Genomic DNA, 19,329 nt, shown 5'->3' with positions numbered 1-19,329 from the left:
GGCACTGCTTCTCTCGATAGATGCAGAGAAAGCGTTTGATCGCGTGGAATGGGATTTCTTATTCACAGTGTTGCGAGAGGTGGGAATAGGGGGAAATTACCTGAGATGGGTTAGTTTACTCTATCAAGCCCCACTAGCCACACTAAAAATTAATGGTTCATACACCAAGCCTATAGAACTGCATAGAGGAACCAGACAGGGCTGTGCAGTTTCGCCTTTGTTGTTTGCCCTTTTTATGGAGCCCTTGGCATGCGCAGTTAGGAAAGATTCCAACATCCGGGGAGTGACGAAAGGGTTGAGAGAACATAAACTAATGTTGTTCGCTGATGATGTGCTACTCACCCTGACGAGACCCGCAACCTCAATCAGGAGGGTAACAGAGGTAATGAAACACTTTGGAACATTATCAGGCTTTAAGATCAATACTAGTAAATCTGAAATATTGAACCTAACGGTCTCGCCACAGGAATCAGCTCAGATGAAGGCAAACCTTCCCTTTGTGTGGGCGGCGAAATCCATTAGATATCTGGGGGTACAGGTGACACCGAGGGTGGAAGAACTGTATCAGGCAAATTACCCAAAGAAGGTGGCGGAACTGCTGGCAGAGCTAGATAGATGGGAAGGGCTAAATGTTTCTTGGATGGGAAGAATCCAAGCTATAAAAATGATGTTGCTCCCCAAAATGTTATATTTATTTATGGCACTACCCATCCCAATCCCACGTAGCTTCTTTGAGCGGCTACACCGAAAATTGTTCATATATATCTGGAGGAAACGTCCCCCGAGGGTGCGAAGGGCAACCATGTTCCAGCCACAAGGCCGGGGGGGGATGGGAGTCCCAAATTTCTTACTATATTATAAGGCAGCGCAATTAAGGATTCTAGCGGATTGGAACCCATATGCGAGTAAGAAATGGTTACACTGGAAGAGGGCGTGGATGAGGACACAAGCACTAGGAGACACACTATGGCTGCCTGGTACAGAGCTCTTGGAAGTGGCACGAAGACTTCCAATGGGGATTAGTCATATACTGACCACGTGGTATCAAATCAGGAAACAGATATGGATGTCTGGAGGTAATATTTTCTCTCCGGGAACCACTAAGGCGCCGGGGTTTAAATTGGGAGGTACAGAGAAAGTATATTGGGAGTGGTCGAGGGCGGGGTTACATACCCTGGGTCAACTGTGGGAGAAGGGAGAAATGTTTAGTTTTGATAGGTTACAGGAGGAATATGGCCTCCCCCCTAGAGATCAGGTCTTTTACTGTAGCGTCAGACATTATATAATGGCATGCGCTAGGGAGGAGCTTGAATTAGAAGAAACAAAGCTTGAAGGCGCACTGAGAAAAGGAGGGGGAAGGGGCAGTGTAACACGGATTTACCAGGCCCTAATACAGAGGGGGAGCCCTCAGAGACTCTATACAAACAGGTGGGAGGACATTCTGCAAGCATCATACACACAGCAACACTGGGCAAAATGTTATAGACTACTATTTAAACCATCTTTAGCGCAATCCACGAGGGAGAATGGATACAAGATATACTATCGGTGGTACTATATACCAGACAGACTGCAACGTATATATGGGGGAGTATCTGCTGATTGCTGGCGGGCATGTGGTGCACAGGGCACATTCATACACATATTTTGGGAATGCCCAAAGGTGCAAAAATTTTGGAAAGCAGTGATGACCCAGATTAATAAGGTACTGCAAGGGGTATATCCATGTAAGATAGAGCACTACTTGCTGCACTTTCCTCCCGCAGGGATCAAAATGATTCATCATAAGCTGGCGACGCAATATATGGTGGCAGCAAAGTTAGCAATAGCAAGAGCCTGGAAACAGCCGAAGCTGCCAGACATGAGCATGGTAATCCACAAAGTGGGATACTTGTACCAGATGTCAAAACTAACTGCACTGAGAAGGGGTAAAATGGACTTCTTTCGGAAAATGTGGCAACCATATGAACAATATATAAATGATATGAACAATATATAAATGATGGTCAGCTCAGCCAAGAGGGGGGAGGGAAGGGAGGGGGGGCAGCAGTAGTGGTATATTGTATTAGATTAGATGATCCAATTTGTTGAGCACTCAGTAGCAATCAAGAATATGTAACGCTACATGTAGCAAGTGAACAAAGTTGGCAGTTCTTGCATGTAACTTGAGAATTTTTCACTTAATAAAAATACTTTAAAAAAAAAACATAGGAGGAAATATTTTTTCATTCAACAAATAGTTAATCTCTGGATCTCGTTGCCAGAGGATGTGGTAACAGCAGTTAGCATATCCAGGATTAAAAAAACAGGTTTGGACAAGTTCCTGGAGCAAAAGGGGGCGTGGTCTGCTGTAGGTTGTGTAGCACCTTCTAGAGTAGAACTAGTTGAAAAACCCGTTAATGGTAGGGTCAGCGGAAATTGGATTGGGTAGGATTCCCAGTACTGGGAATTTTGCTTCTGTGGCTGAGTACAGCGTGCTTGGATTGTGGAGCAGTTATCTTTAATTTCAGACATAGCATCCTTGACCTTGTCACCAGAAAGGGTGTCTCTCAGACAGGATATGTCAGCAAGGGAGTCAGAGTTCTTCCTAAAGGTCCAACACTTTCAGCCAAGCTAAGTGGTGTGTGCCTATGGCTAGGCTGCTGATCTAGAAGAGGTATTGTAGGCATTGTACAGTTTTAATAAGGTGATAGGGATGCCACCTGTAGCACTGTGCGGTCGACAATCTGGGAGGTTGTAGCTTCCTTTAGAAGTTGAAGTAGTAAGTGCTGATAGTATAGAAACTGGTGGACCTTAATTTTCAAAGCGAGCATTGAAATTTAGTAGATTTTCCATGCAATGGAGTCCAGCAATATGGGCACCTTGACCAGGTGTACGCTGAATTGTGATTTGGAGGATTTAGACTTGGAATGGTGCAAGAGCTGAGGCAAGTCATGGCCTAAATTTTTTTTTTGAACTTTACACGAGCTCAAGCTGCCTGGAAACAGGACAAACTGTGAAAGGCATTTGCCAGTTGGTTAGCTGTAAATCTTGCAGTACTTGGCGTACTGGTAGGGCAAGGAGTTGTTTGATGGGTACAGCATGAGGGTTGAGGATAGCGAGGAATTCTTTTTTGTTTCCCCATTTCCAAAGTATAAGAATAATCCTCTGCCTTGTCTGGCACAGGCACACTTAGTTGAGCCTCATGGGGGTGACTGGCCCAGGATTGTTAGGCTCCTGTGCTTGGGGCTCCGGCTCATCTTTCTGGTGAGACCTCTGGGGATTGCAGTAAACCAATGGAGCATGATCCAGGGAGGAGTAAACAGAAGGCATAAAGGCACAGTGCACCTCAGGCAGATGGTGGGAGGATGCAAAGAGTGGGCTGGAGAAAGGTTGAAACTCCTGTGCCAACGCAGAGCACTGCAGGCAAGGCAGATTCCATATGGCCCTGTATGCAAGACCCTGTAGGATAACAGACGGCACCAATAGCTGAAACAATAAGGTGGTTTGGTGCTCCAGGAAAGACGATAGGTTCTAGTGCTGGAGCATATGGATGGTGGTAGATGAAGGCTGTTATATCCAGAATGAACTTCTGCAGAAGTTGGAAGGAGGTAACTGGACCCTGACTCCATAAAGGATGGCTGCGGGTGGGAGAGGCATGGCAACCATGTGAGCCACTTTTGAGGATAGAGCATCCACCAAGGGAGAGCTAGGGTGCTTGTTTGCGGATCTGAAGGGTTGGGAAGTCACAACTGAGGCGCATGTATGGCCCTTGTGTGATGATTTCTTGGAGGCCTTACTTTTGGTGTGGCCCTGTTGTTGTTTCCCTCCAATCTGCCTTTTGGGATGCAGAACAGGGGAACTGGGTTTGTTCTCGTGTCTGTTGCTGCCACCTGAAGGTCTGCAGGCACGAAGGAGGGCAACATTGAGACAGCAGAGGTATGCGGATCTGTGAGCTCTGATGGCCCGACTATTGTTGCTGGAGAAGTGGAAAAGGAGCAATGGTATGAGAACTGCTGGCTATGCCTAGCCTTGACAATGCCTGCTGCCACCAAACACAGTACTGCTTCTGGGAGGGTATGAGTGGAAAGTAGCAGGCTGACTCACTGCATCACCTCCCCCAGTGCTGCCAATACTGGGCCAGAAGGGAAAGAATTGTGCTGCCGCTGAATCAGTTCCACGAGGCTGGTGGGTACTAGTTCTCAGGCGTACACAAACACTTGCTGGACAGAACTGCATTAGCTGAGCTATAACAGTCGCTGTCGTGTAGGAAACTGATGATCTTTTTTTCTTTTCTTTTTTGGTAAGTGAAAGTGTAACGAGGAAAATGAGGAGAATCATGACTAGTCAGGAGCTGGGGAAAACTAAAGCGGCCAGGAGGGAGCTACAGCATAAGCAAGAAGTCCTGTACCTTGCCCAGTAAGCGAAAAGGCTTAGTTACCTAGATGAGAGCACCAGCACACAAGAGCTGTCAGAAGATGTCACCAACAAGTGTGTCTGCATCTCCTCTGTGGGTCTCCAGAGAAACACTAAGCATATAAAAGGTGCATGGTGTCCTTATCAGGTGAAGCACACAGGATTCTTTTCTCTGTCTCAATCTACAGGTCGATGGGCATACTGGTTCTGGACTAGTCTGGAAAGGGCACTAAGTGATTTATTTCATAGAGCGCTCTAACCATTCAAGAGATGGCAAAACAATATCACACACCCTCCGCTGCTCAGCCATGCAATCTGTCCATAGCAAGCTATCTCTGTTAGAAAGTCAGCTCTATCTCCTCTACTGTCATCACTTATATCCTCAGTCTATTTTTTCCACTGCAACTGTTCCTGATGTTTTCAAATATGCTGCGACTACACCACTCTCCAAAAAACTCACACTAGACCCTACTTGAACATCCAACTATCATCCCATCTTCCTCCTCCCTTTCTTATCTAAGCTACCTGAACATGCTGTTCACACCATTATCTTGACTTTCTTTCATTTCAAGATGTTTTTGATCCACTTCAGTCTGGCTTTCACCCTATACATTCTACATAAACAGCCCTTGCAAAAGTATCCCAGTGACCTGTTCCTGGCCAGATCCAAGGACTTTATCCTAATCCTTCTTGACCTATCTGCTGCTTTAGACATTGTTAATCATCACCTACTCCTTGATACAGTCCTTGCTTGGATTTCAAAACTCAGTTCTGTTTTGGTTTTCTATTTATCTCTTCCATTTCATTCTTAGTGCATGTTCTGCTGGATCCTCCTTCACTGCTATCCCACTATCAGTTGGTGTACCTCAGGGCTCTGTCTTAGGACCTCTTCTCTTCTCTCTCTATACTTATTCCCTTGGTGCTCTCATCTCCTTCCATGGTTTTCAGTACCAACCTTATGTTAATAATTCCCAGATTGACCTCTCCACACCAGAAATATCACTAGGAATCCAGGTCCAAATATCAGCCTGATTGTCTAACATTTCTGCCTGGATGCCTCATTGACACCTGAAACTGAACATGGCCAAGACTGAGCTTATCTTTCCCCCTAAATCCACATCTCTTTCCCCATTCTCTTTCTGTGGATAACTCTGTCATACTTCCTGTCTCCTCAGCTTGTAACCTTGGGATCCCTCTGACTCCTCTCCCTCTTTCTCTGCTCATATTCAATAGATTGCTAAAACCTATTTCTTTCTCTATCTATAAGATCTCCAAAATTCACCAGTGTCACTATACTCACATAACCCCTCTTCTCAAATCACTTCATTGGCTCCCCATCCACTTCCATATCCCATTCAAATTCCTCTTACTGACCTACAAAAATGCAGTCATTCTGCAGCGCCTCAGTATTTCTTTTCTCTTCCTACACCCCTCCCTGGGAACTCTGTCCATCAGTTAAGTTACTCTTGCCTCTACCCTTCTCCACTGCCAATTCCAGATTTCATTCTATCCATCTTGCTGACCATACGCCTGGAACAGACTTCCTGAGTTAGTGCATCCTGCTCCATCCCTAGACCAATTCAAATCCAGGCTAAAAGCCCATCTTTTTTAGGCTGCTTTTAAATTCTTAGCCTCTTATCCACCTATTCAATACCCATGACATTTTAATCATTCACAAAATATACTCCCTAATCCCTCACTTTGTCCTGTTTGTCTGTCTTGAATAGATTGTAAGCTCTGTTGAGCAGGGACGGTCTCTTACATGTACTACTTTCCAATAAAAGGCCATCAAGTTGTTGTATGCCTGGGGTGACCCCTGATGAGACATGACTTAGTGGAAGCTAAAATCACACATACCGGGTGAACGAGTTGATCCTGCTGCCATAGAATGCGCTGCACTTGGTATGTGGGCAATCCGTTTTTTCTCTCCCGGTACAGCCAGTGCAGCCTTCTGAACCATTGCCTCCAGTTGTGCTGCCTGCTGCTGTGCCTGAAGAGTCCTCTGGTAACAGATTTCTTGGGCTGTCGGCCTGCAATATGGTCTGATTACTGGCTTGCTGGGGGCTTCTGCCTGTACAAATATTCAAAACACACTAGCAATATAAAATAAGTCCCATCATTTAAAACCTTTCCTCAGAACAAGATCTCCCACAAGCTTGAAACCGTCACTGTATTCAAGAGAGTCACATGCAGCAGCTACCTCCCAAACTGGTTGGACATGGATGCTTATTGCCCTGCATGAGGGGACCCAAGGTACAAAAAAAGTGATTGCCACTTGTACAGCAGCAGCTCTGTAGAAAGTGGAGTCAATATACATTGTCCTCTCAACACAGCACAGAGAGTAACAGGATTTCCTCACATACCTGTAAAAGCGTCATAAACAATCAGTCTCTGCATCCTGTTACAGAGTTCTGCCCTTTTCTTTGAACTCGCTCAGTATATTAAAAAAATTATGGTAGTACTGCAGCTGGTACCAGGGAGTCTTTCCTCTCCTTAAAACCCAACGACAGTTCTCGGCATATCCATGCAACTCAAATAAATACATAAAATCTACCGCTTCTGCCTTTCAAATGAAGATGCAATTCATGCCTTATTTCTTTAAGTAGTGCTTCTTTCTAACCACACCCCAGTTAAACTTACACTCGCTGACTTGGTAAGATGAGAGATTCTCCTTTTCTGACCAGGGAACAAGGTGGTTAAAGTGTTCTCTGTCTTTTCTTCTATGATCTCCTCCTTAGAGGTCTAAAAAAGCAAACAAAAAAAACCAGAAATGAGTAAATTGAATCAGCTACAGCTAACACATTTATTTACCTTGAGACCATTTCTGGAAATAGCAGACATCCTACCGAAAACTACATTTCAATCTGACTTGGCAAATCCCAATTTTAGAACAAACGTTTTGGTGCATAACTTTTTTCCCCCTGCAATGACTGATTTGAATTTTCCATACGGAACAAAGTAAAGGGCTTCATTTCTCTTCAATATATGGGCTGTAACCATTTTCAGGCATTTTTGTTCCACCAAGAGGGGCATAATCGAAAGGGACGCCCAAGTTTTCCAGGGGACGTCCTCTGACGGCCCCATGAAGGGGCGGGGAAAACCGTATTATCGAAACAAGATAGGCGTCCATCTTTCGTTTCGATAATACAGTCAGGGACGCCCAAATCCTGAAATTTAGTTCAACCTTAGAGATGGTCGTCCTTAGACTTGGTCGTCTCTGATTTTCGGCAATAATGGAAACCAAGGATGCCCATCTCAGAAACGACCAAATCCAAGTCATTTGGTCGTGGGTGGAACCAGCATTCATAGTGCACTGGTCACCCTGACATGCCAGGACATCAACCAGGGCACCCTAGGGGGCACTGCAGTGGACTTCACAAATTGCTCCCAAGTGCATAGCTCCCTTACTTTGTGTGCTGAGCCCCTCCCCGCAAAAACAAAAACCTCAAACCCACTACCCACAACTGTACACCAGTATCATAGCCCTTAGAGGTGAAGGGGGCACCTAGATGTGGGTACAGTGGGTTTCTGGTGGGTTTTGAAGGGCTCACATTTACCACCACAAGTGTAACAGGTAGGGGGGGATGGGCCTGGGTCCACCTGCCTGAAGTGCACTGCACCCACTAAAACTGCTCCAGGGACCTGCATACTGCTGCGATGAACCTGAATATGACATTTGAGGCTGGCACAAAATATTTTTAAAGTTGTTTTTTTTGAGGGTGGGAGAGGGTTAGTGACCATTGGGGGAGTAAGGGGAGGCCATCCCGATTCCCTCCGGTGGTCATCTGGTCAGTTCTGGCACCTTTTTGAGGCTTGGTCGTAAGAAAAAAGGGACCAAGTAAAGTCGGCCAAGTGCTTGTCAGGGACGCCCTTCTTTTTTCCATTATGGTCGAGGACGCCCATGTGTTAGGCACGCCCAAGTCCCGCCTTTGCTATGCCTCCAACATGCCCCCGTGAACTTTGGTCGTCCCCGTGATGGAAAGCAACTGGGGACGCCCAAAATCGGCTTTCGATTATGCCAATTTGGGCGACCATGGGAGAAGGACGCCCATCTCCCGATTTGTGTCGAAAGATGGGCGCCCTACTCTTTCGAAAATAAGCCTGCAACCCTCCCAGCTTAATGGCAGCCTTACTGCTGTACTACCAAAGAAACAACAAGCCTCATAATACTGCAAAAACATTACGAAAATATGAATAAAATCATCACTCATTATTAGGCAAGATTAGGTGGATCCTAGGGCATCAGCTTATTTGGGGCAGCAAAAAGCAGCTGCAATCAAAGCAAAATAGGTCCCGATAGCCACCCAAACTTAAAGAACAACTAATACGTACTTTTACCTGAATTTTGATAGGATGTTTGTGTGATGGAACGTGGATTGTTGAGATCGATTATCAACACCTATGAGATGTTTGGGGAGGGGGTACTGAAAATTAGATGAGGTGGGTAGAATGCTGAAGGTTTACCTAGAACACATATCACCTTGCACCAGCACTGTAAGGAGACCATAATAATAAATTTAAGGTGTTGACAAAGGAAATTCAATACGTTAGCATTTAACTTTCAAAAAGGAGACAAAGATAAAATGAAAAGAACAGTGAAAAGAAAAGGAAAAAAAATAATTAAAGGAGCAGCTGCCGTCAAAAATTTACCTCAGACATGGATGCTGTTCAAAATACCATCCAGGCCAGTTATATTCCATAAATTAAAAAAGGAGGAAGGAAGGCCAAATGACAGCAGGCATGATTAAAAAATGAGGTGAAGGAAAGGAAGCCATTAAAGCTAAAAGAAAATCCTTCAGAAAATGGAAAGGTACGACTGAAAATGATAAGAAACTGCATAAGGAATGGCAACTCAAATACAAAGTGCTGATAAGGAAGGCAAAGAGGGACTTAAAAATAAAACAATCTTTTTTTCAATTTATTTTATTTGTTACATTTGTATCCCACATTTTCCCACCTATTTGCAGGCTCAATGTGGCTTACATATAACCGTAAAGGCATTCACCAATTTCGGTATGAACAAATACAGGTAGTGACAGGTAGAATAAAGATTTGTATGTGAAGAATCATAGAGAGGAAGAATTATTTTATGCCCATTGCAAGCTATAGTTTCGAAGACAGGATGAGTTATTTTGTGTTTATTCCGAGCCTCGTTTTTTTTTTTTTTTTGTTACATTTGTACCCCGCGCTTTCCCACTCATGGCAGGCTCAATGCGGTAGGCAATGGAGGGTTAAGTGACTTGCCCAGAGTCACAAGGAGCTGCCTGTGCCGGGAATCGAACTCAGTTCCTCAGTTCCCCAGGACCAAAGTCCACCAACCTAACCACTAGTTGCAGGGTTTAGGCATTTATGTTGGGTCGGTAGGGTATGCCTTGTTGAACAGGTTCGTTTTGAGTGATTTCCGGAAGTTTAGGTGGTCATACATTGTTTTCACGGCTGTTGGTAATGCGTTCCATAGTTGTGTGCATATATAGGAAAAGCTGGATGCATAGATTAATTTGCAGCTTGGATAATGGAGATTTAAGTATGTTCGTGATGATCCTGTTGTGTTCCTGGTTGGTAGATCTATGAGGTCTGTCATGTATCCTGGGGCATTACCGTAGATAATTTTATGAACTAGGGTGCAGATTTTGAAATAAGTCTGGCTACCGTGTTTTGGGAAGTCTGAAGTTTCTTTATGATTTGATCTTTGCATCCCGCATAAATTCCGCTGCAGTAATCTATGTGGCTTAGTACCATTGATTGTATCATGTAGCAAAATATTTCCCTCGGGAAGTATGGTTTCAAGCATTTAAGTTTCCACATTGAGTGGAACATTTTCTTTGTTGTTGATTTCGCTTGGTTCTCCAGTGAGAGGTTGCGGTCGATTATAACGCCGAGAATTTTCAGGCTGAGATTGGGAGGGTACAGCCTGGGATTATATTTTTGGGTGAGTAGGTATTGTATTGGGATGAGATATTAAGGAAGTGTGTTTTGTCTGTATTGAGTTTTAATTGGAATGCATTTGCCCATGAGTTCATAAGGTTCATGCTGAGCTTGATTTCGTTGGTGATTTCTGCTAGGTCATGTTTATAAGGGATGTATATTGTGACATCGTCTGCATAGATGAAAGGGTTGAGGAAATGGCTGGATAAGGACTTGGCTAGTGGGATCATCATTAGGTTGAAAAGGGTCGGTGATAGTGGTGATCCTTGAGGTACTCCACAGTCTGCTTTCCACAGTGATGATATGACTGTGGAGTACCTCAAGGATCACCACTATCACCGACCCTTTTCAACCTAATGATGATCCCACTAGCCAAGTCCTTATCCAGCCATTTCCTCCACAGTCTGCTTTCCACAGTGATGATATGTTTGATATGTTGGAGGCAAACACACATAGTAAGAAGCCGGCAAAAGAATCAGTTGGATCACCGAAGGGTAAAAGAGGCATTCAAGGAAGACAAAGCCATAACAAGAGATTAAATGAATTCTTGCTTCGGTCTTCGCCAAGGAAGATTTGGAAGAGATACTGGTGCCAGAAATGGTATTCAAAAATGACAAAACAGAGAAACTGAATGAAAATCTCTAAAACAGGAAGATGTAATGGCGTAATTTGATAAACTGAAGAGTAGCAAATTACCTGCAGCGGATGTTATTCATCCCAGAGTACTGACAGATTGAGGATGAACTTGCAGAACTATTGTTAATAATATCTAATTTATCCTTAAAATCAAGCAGGGTACCGGAAGATTGGTTAGGTGAGCTAGTGGATGGATCAAGTTTAGATAGGTGATGGGGTGGATTATTTGAGCAAGTGATGATGAAACCCTTTGCTCAGTGTGCGGAAGCAGCTAAGAAAGCAAACAGAATGTTAAGTATTATTAGGAAAAGAATGGAAAACAAAAGGACATTTTAATGCCTTTGTATCGCTCCATGGTGAGACCGCACCTTGAATACTGTATGCAATTCTGGTCACCGCTTCTCAAAAAAGATAGTGGAACTAGAAAAGGTAGAGGGGAAAATTAGGTTCTTACCTTGGTAATTTTCTTTCCTTTAGTCATAGCAGATGAATCCATTACGAATGGGTTGTGTCCCTACCAGCAAGGGGAGACAGCACTGAAAACCATAGTGCCTCTTGGCCAGCTAGCTCCATCTGCCTCTTCAGTATTTGAAGCTTCCAAAGCAGTGTTACACCGCAAAGTAGAATAACATGAACTTTCTTCACAGCGAACAAACGCCCCCAGAACAGGAGCAATAACATAAAGGAGGGACGAACTCAACCTCCTGTAGCAGAACAGAAATCCTGAAGACTGTTTTCCAACTTCTCCCAATGAGGGAAAATGTCTGCAGGAAAAACTGAACACAAAACAGCAATCAATCAATCAATCAGGGAGGGCTCATGGATTCATCTGCTATGACTAGAGGAAAGAAAATGACCAAGGTAAGAACCTAATTTTCCCTTCCTTGTCATCAAGCAGATGAATCCATTACAAATGGGATGTAACAAAGCAATCCCTAGATAGGATGGGAACAGGCCACACCACGCGCCAGCACTTGTGCTCCAAAATGCGCATCCCTCCTGGCAGCCACATCCAGCCTTTAATGACGGGCAAAGGAGAGCTTAGAAGCCCATGTCGCTGCACTGCATATCTCTTGAAGAGAGAGTGCTCCAGTTTCAGCCCAAGAAGAGGAAATCGCTCTTGTGGAATGTGCCTTAAAGGATTCAGGCGGAGGCCGGTCAGATAGCAGATATGCAGAAAAAATAGCTTCTTTGAGCCAACGAGCCAGAGTAGCTTTAGACGCTGGAGACCCTCTGCGAGGACCTGACAACAAAACAAAAAGGTGATCAGAGGTCCTGAAAGCATTTGTCACATGCAGATATTGCAACAGAGCCCTTTGCACGTCTAGAAGGTGCAATTGCCCAAAGGATTCCGGAAACTCCTCTCTAGAAAAGGAGGGCAGCAAAATAGGCTGGTTTAGGTGAAACGCTGAAACCACCTTAGGCAGGAAGGAAGGCACAGTACGTACCATAACTCCGGACTCTGAGAATTGCAGAAATGGGTCTCGACAGGACACAGCGCCTGGAGCTCAGACACTCATCTCGCCGATGAAATGGCCACCAAAAAGACCGTCTTTAGGGTCACATCCTTCTTCAAAGCTCGCCTAAGCGGCTCGAAGGGCGAACACTGAAGGGCCTTTAAAACTAACCCCAGGTTCCAGGCCGGACACGGAGCCCGCACGGGAGAACAGAGCCGAAGCACCCCTCTAAGAAACCGTGCCACATCCGGATAAGCAGCCAGGGAGAGGCCAACGACCTTCCCCCGAAAACATGCTAAGGCTGCCACTTGAACACACAGGGAATTATAGGCCAAGACTTTTTGTAAACCATCCTGCAAAAAGTCAAGTATTGGCAAGACAGAAGCCTGCATGGGTGTAATCGCTTTAGCAGCACACCAAGCCTCAAACTGGCGCTAAATCCGGGCATAGGCAATGGAAGTGGAACGCTTGCGGGCCTGAAGGAGAGTGGAGATGCCCTTGTTGGAATAGCCCTTGTCTCTCAATTGCGCCCTCTCAATAGCCATGCCGTAAGACTAAAGCGGCAGGCGTCCTCCATGGTCACTGGCCCCTGTGACAACAGGTTCAGTACCAGAGGTAAAGGAAGGGGAGCCTCCACCAGTATCCGCCGGAGGTCCGCATACCACGGCCGCCTGGGCCAATCCGGGAGAATGAGAACCACCTCACCTTGATATAGCCAAATCCGCAGGAGTGCTCGCCCTATCAAGGGCCAAGGAGGGAACGCATACAGGAGGCCCTGAGGGCAGGGTTGAGCCAAGGCATCCAACCCTGCTGAGCAAGGATCTCTCCATCTGCTGTAAAAGCACGGGACTTTGGTATTTGCGCTTGACGCCATAAGACCCGCTACGGGCATCCCCCATTTGGCACAGATCTGAAGGAACACTTCGTCTGCCAGTTCTCACTCTGCTGGGTCGATTTGATGCCTGCTTAGATAATCGGCTTGCACATTGCTCTGACCTGCAATGTGAGCTGCTGACAGAAACTGCAGATGTAGCTTGGTCCAGTGGCAAATCTGCGCGGCCTGCACAGCCAGTGCTCTGCACTGAGTGCCGCCTTGTCCATTTATGTAGGCCACTGCTTTCGTATTGTCCGCAGAACTCTGACAGCCAGTCCTTCCAGGGTCGTGTGAAAGGCCAGAAGCGCCTGGAATATCGCTTTCAACTCCAAGCGATTGATGGACCACTCCGACTCCTCGGGTGTCCACAGACCCTGGGCATGCCTTCCCTGGCAATGTGCTCCCAAGCCCTTCAGGCTGGCATCTGTTACCACAAGGCACCAATCGGGAAGCGCTAGCGGCATTCCTCGCCACAGCATGCTGTCTGAGAGCCACCACTCCATACTGAGCCGGGCCGCAGGGAGCCATGTCAGTCTGCGCTGGTAATCCTGAGATATTGGAGACCATTGTTGAAGCAGGGAACACTGCAGAGGTCTCAGGTGTGCTCTTGCCCATGGCACCACTTCCAAGGTGGCCGTCATCGACCCCCAACAGCTGGACTATGTCCCAAGCTCGCGGGTGAGGCATCCTCAGGAGCAGACGGACCTGGTTCTCAAGCTTGCACCGCCTTTGCTCAGGTAGAAAGACCAACCCCGAGGCTGTGTCGAACCGGACCCCCAAATATTCTAGAGATTGAGAGGGGGTCAGGTGACTTTTGGCCAAATTGACGATCCAGCCCAGAGATTGAAGTACTGAGACCACTTTGGCTGTTCAATGATGACTCTGTTCTGCAGAGTCCGCTCTGATGAGCCAGTCATCGAGGTACGGGTGAACCCGGATACCCTCTCGCCTGAGAAAGGCAGCTACTACCACCATTACCTTGGAAAAGGTGCGGGGAGCTGTGGCGAGGCCATAAGGCAAGGCCCGAAACTGGAAATGTTTTCCCAACACCGCAAAATGGAGAAACCGTTGGTGCAGGGCCAAATAGGAATGTGCAAGTAAGCTTCTTTCAGGTCCGGAGACGTGAGAAACTCTCCTGGCTGTACTGTCGCAATGACGGAGCACAGGGTTTCCATGTGAAAACGCCGCACTCTTAGTGACTTGTTGACTTCCTTTAAGTCGAGTATGGGCCAAAAAGACCCTCCTTTTTGTGGCACCACAAAGTAAACGGAGTAACGACCGTAGCCGTGCTCGGCGGGAGGCACAGGGACCACCGCCCCGAGGTGCAACAAGCCTTGCAAGGTCCCCTCTACCGCCACCCGTTTGACGGCAGAGCCGCATCGGGACTCCACAAACATGTCTCTCACCGGGGCATTGAATTCTTTTTTTTTTTAAATATTTTTATTATTTTTTTAACATACAGAGAACAGATGCTAATACCAACATTTGAACCAATCTCCTGCGTGTTCAATCCTCTGCTCCCTCCCCCCCCCCCAACACATAATATTGATAATGACCGTTATGTCTACATGGTGCTGTTTTGTCCTAGTTCCATATTAAGGAGTTACTATAAGTTAGGGTGCGTCCAAATCCACGCCAGCTGCCAGTCTCCATGCTGTATACTTGTCCCACTGCTTGTAGAATTGTGTAATCCGTCCTGCCTTTATTGCAGTCATTTTGGACATTTGATAGAGATAATCCATCTTGTGTATCACCTTTATCACTGGTGGCATCGTGGGCTGCTTCCACGCAGACGCCAATGCAATCTTCCCTGCGACCAGCCACACCGAGGCTAGCCGATGCGTTGTCGATGAAATGGCTGCTGGTTGAAAATGTAATAGGCACGTCTCAGCCTTAAAGTCATATGGTTTTCCCTATGATTTTTCCTAGCGTCTGAATTAGCTTCAACCAATACTCCTGTGCCTTGGGGCATGTCCACCATATGTAAGTCATATCACCCTTCTCCTTACACCCCCTCCAGCACCACCCGTTGCCTTTCTTATACATTTTTGCTATTTTGTGAGGAGTCATATACCATTGATACAACATTTTATATCCACTTTCCACTAGGGAGCTAGAGATGGAAACTCTTAGTATATACATCAGTGCCTTATCCCACTTTTTGGTATCATAGCTTATCTTTAAAGCTTTTTCCCACCTTTGGGTGTAATATACTAGTGGATTATAGTATGATCCCAACGCTCTATATAGTCGAGATATACATCCTCTTAGACATCCTCCTCCCAAAGCCTTCTCCAAGGCAGTATCCTCTATGGTCAGCTCCCTTTTTGCCCTCCTATTTACATAATCCCAGATTCTAGTATAGTGATAAAGGTGTGACCCTGGCAAATCAAATTCTTCTTGCAATTCTGCGAATGGTATCATACTCCCTTCTGCCCATATTTGGTTTAAAGCTACCAACCCCTTTTGTTTCCATATTCGAAACACATTGTCTGCTGCCCCTATAGGGCATCCCATTGCTGTCTGTATCTTCATGCGCCTAAAGTGTTTCCTACCTGGAAGGAACTTCTGTCGCAGGGTACTCCAAGTTTGTAAGGGAAAACGTACTGCGGGGGGCGCCCATCCTATACATGTTAATAATTGTCTCTGCGGGGCCCATAATATAGCGTCTAAGTTCTCCATACCCAACCAATGCTTCTCAATTTGTATCCAGGGCTTTACAATGTTGGAGCCCCATGCCACCAGCACACGTAATTGTGCTGCTTGATAATATTGGAGGAAATTGGGTACCCCCATGCCCCCCTTGTCTTTAGGTTGGAACATGATAGCTGCCCTTACTCTAGGTGGTTTATGTTGCCATATGTAAGCAAATACTTTGCGATGTAAGCGGCGAAAGAATTGTCTGGGGATCGGCAGGGGCAGTGCCAAAAATAAATATAGAATCTTTGGCAGGACCATCATCTTTACCGCTGATATCCGTCCCAGCCATGACAGCTCCAGCCCTTCCCACCTCTCTAATTCCTGGAACAATTCTCGAATTTTGTTAGGAAAATTTGCCTCATAGAGATCTGCTATTTTTGCTGTAAGATTGATCCCCAAATATCGCAGTGATCGAGTAACCCAGTGGAACGAATACCTCTGTCGCAGCGACTGCTCCAGCTCCTCGGGTAGGCCCATCCCCATTATCTCTGATTTGTCCATGTTCACCCGGAATCCCGATAACCTCCCATACTCTTCTAAACTTTTCATTACCCCTGGTAGTGATTCTTGAGAGCGGGTTAATGTAAGCAAAATGTCGTCCGCAAACAACATTATCTTATAGGTCTCTGCCCCCAGGGTCAAACCATGTATATCAGTATGTTGTCTAATGCGTTGAGCCAGCGGCTCCATTGTAAGCGCAAACAACAGTGGGGATAACGTGCAACCCTGACGGGTTCCCCGCCCTAGATGTATTAGCTCAGAGCTCGATCCGTTAATCCGCAGTGAAGCAATGGGATTAACATACAGCAACGCAAGCCATGAGGTGAACTGTCCCGAAATGCCCATCTGCTCCAATACTGAGAACATGAATGCCCAGCGGACCCGATCAAACGCCTTTTCGGCGTCTAGTGATAATAGTAGTGTTGGCTGTTTCGTGTCCCCCGCTTCATGAATGAGATGGATCGCTCTCCGGATATTGTCAAATGTCTGTCTCCCTCCTATGAACCCCGTTTGGTCAGCATGGACCAATTTCGGCATCACCCGTTGTAATCGGTGGGCTAGGATTTTAGTGAAGATTTTATAGTCTGAACCTAGCAAAGAAATTGGGCGGTAAGATCCACATTTTTGAGGATCTTTTCCAGGCTTCAATAAAAGTGTTATAGTTGCCAGTCGCCACGAGTACGGTAGCTCTGTTTGAGAGTCCATTTCGTTAAATACTCGGACCAGTACCGGGGCCAACAGATTACTGTACTTTTTGTAATATTTATTTGTGTACCCGTCGGGGCCCGGGGCCTTCCCATTCGGCAGATCCCGGATGGCCCACTGCACCTCCTCTAACGTGATTGGGTTGGATAATGCCTCAGCTTCACCTGCTGTCAGCTTTGGGAGCCTTGCCTGGTTCAGATAGTTCTGAGCCTCTTGCGGTGTTGCTAATTCCTCAGCCTGGTATAACCCCTGATAGAATTTATAAAAGACATCCTTAATGTCCTCAAGTTTAGTGCATGTTTTCCCCTAGTCTGTGTTGATTGTGTGTATATAAGAGTTTAAAGCACGTTTCTTCAATTTATATGCTAATAATCTCGATGTTCTATTGCCAAATTCGAAATGTGTTTGCCTGACCGGTTGTAGCCGTTCTGCTACATCTGCTAACTGTAGTTCCCTCAAAGCTAGCTGGATAGCATGTATGCGATTTTGATCGTGCTTTGATAAAGGTTGCTGTTGAGCTTGCAAGGTCAAGCCTAGCAATTCCGCGTGTAAAGCTTGTGTCTGAGCATTCACTTGCTTCTTGATGTGTGCTTGGATCGCTATTATTTTCCCCCTGATTACTGCTTTTAGGCCCTCCCATAATATCTGCGATGTGACCTCCCCATTGTCGTTAATAGCTAAATACTCCTTTATCTCTGCTTCTAGGCGGGTAATCACCGTAGTGTTTGCTAGCAACTCATCTCTAAAGCGCCACGTTGGGGTCTCTGGGGATCTCACCACCCACTCTAATTCCAATGTAACCGGTGCATGGTCTGACCACGTTCTTGGGAGTATTGATATTTCTTCTACTCTGGAGAATATGTTGGGAGGCCCTAGCCACATATCTATGCGTGAGTGTGAGTTATGAACCCCCGAGTGATATGTGTACCCCCTGGATTGTGGGTGTCGTTGGCGCCATAGATCTATTAAGTGCCAAGTCTCCAGGAATTTGTGTAACTGGGCTCTTTCTGATTGAGCATATCGCACTCCCTCTGTTGACACAACGTCAAGTTGAAATCACCGCCCACTAATAAAGTGCCATCGATATTCTTACTCAGCATCTTGGATACTTCCTTATAAAAGGCGCCCTGGCATTCGTTAGGGGCATATATGTTTAATAAGGAAAGCATCTCATTCCCCAGTCTCACTATCAAAAGTAGGTATCTTCCCTCCCTGTCCCTTATTACGTTCTGCACTTGCCATGGGTACTTGTTGGTCAGTATGATAAGGACTCCCTTTTTCTTTTTTTCTTTGTGGTTAGATGCGAAATATATATGTCGACCTTTGCCCCCTGGACAGAGATGCTCCTTATCTGGTAGCAAGTGTGTCTCTTGTATAAAGGACACATCTGCCTTTAAGCGCTGCGTCTCTTTAAATAGCAGCTGGCGTTTTATAGGGGAATTTAGTCCCTTAACATTGAGGGTCATACATGTTATTCTACTCATCCCCAGATCTTGCAAAATAATCTATAGTTCATGCCCTCTAACTGATAGCTCACCCCTAACTCCCTTATTATGTTGGACACGGTCATCAAGTTTCCTCGTTTACCTCTTCTACCTCCCTTCCCCCCACCCATCCCATTTTCCCTCTTCCCTCCTAATTGGCACAACTGTACCCCGTGCATAGGTGTGCCTTTGGGAAAGAGACCTCACCCCCCTCTTTACACATATAAACATTTAGCATAACCCACCCGCAGAACAGTATAAAACCAGCAAACTGTAAAATATAACAAACCTACCACTTTCCATAAATCAAATGCACATCTTATAACAAAGTAGATTTATCTATTGACATCATATCTGTAAGTCTCATTCTGTAGATAATCTTCCCACTTCAACTGCTATTCTGTGCTTCTGTTTTTGGTTTTTATTTTGATTTTATTTGTTTTAGTTGCTTCTTTTGTTCCTGCTCTTTTTCCACTTTCTGTTGCTCATTGTCCACTGGCTTCCAATACAGATCTCAAACGGGGGTCCGAGTATTGTCGCTGAAGGCGTCCCCTGCCCTTTGTCACTCGTTGCCAGCGCGGCTTGGTCGGTTTAGTCGTGGCGGATGGATGAGTTGTATTCCCTTCCTTAGCGCAGGAACCGTCAGGCAATA

At 45.8% G+C, this 19,329-nt stretch overlaps 1 protein-coding gene across 1 annotated transcript in view; it reads right to left on the bottom strand.

Annotated features, from left to right (window-relative positions):
- REXO1 (RNA exonuclease 1 homolog) overlaps positions 1 to 19,329 on the bottom strand; it is a 222,883-nt gene that overhangs the window by 142,658 nt on the left and 60,896 nt on the right. Inside the window, exons 3-4 of the mRNA XM_030220016.1 lie at positions 7,036 to 7,137; positions 6,253 to 6,466 (exon numbers count right to left, since the gene is read on the bottom strand). Of these exons, the coding sequence (XP_030075876.1) occupies positions 6,253 to 6,466; positions 7,036 to 7,137 (316 nt within the window). The remainder of the gene's footprint in view (positions 1 to 6,252; positions 6,467 to 7,035; positions 7,138 to 19,329) is intronic.

The sequence above is a fragment of the Microcaecilia unicolor genome, chromosome 11 (genome assembly GCF_901765095.1).
Source record: "Microcaecilia unicolor chromosome 11, aMicUni1.1, whole genome shotgun sequence".
Lineage (NCBI taxonomy): Eukaryota > Metazoa > Chordata > Amphibia > Gymnophiona > Siphonopidae > Microcaecilia > Microcaecilia unicolor.
Note: the sequence above shows the minus strand (reverse complement) of the source record. Positions and strands in the feature narration are given on the sequence as shown.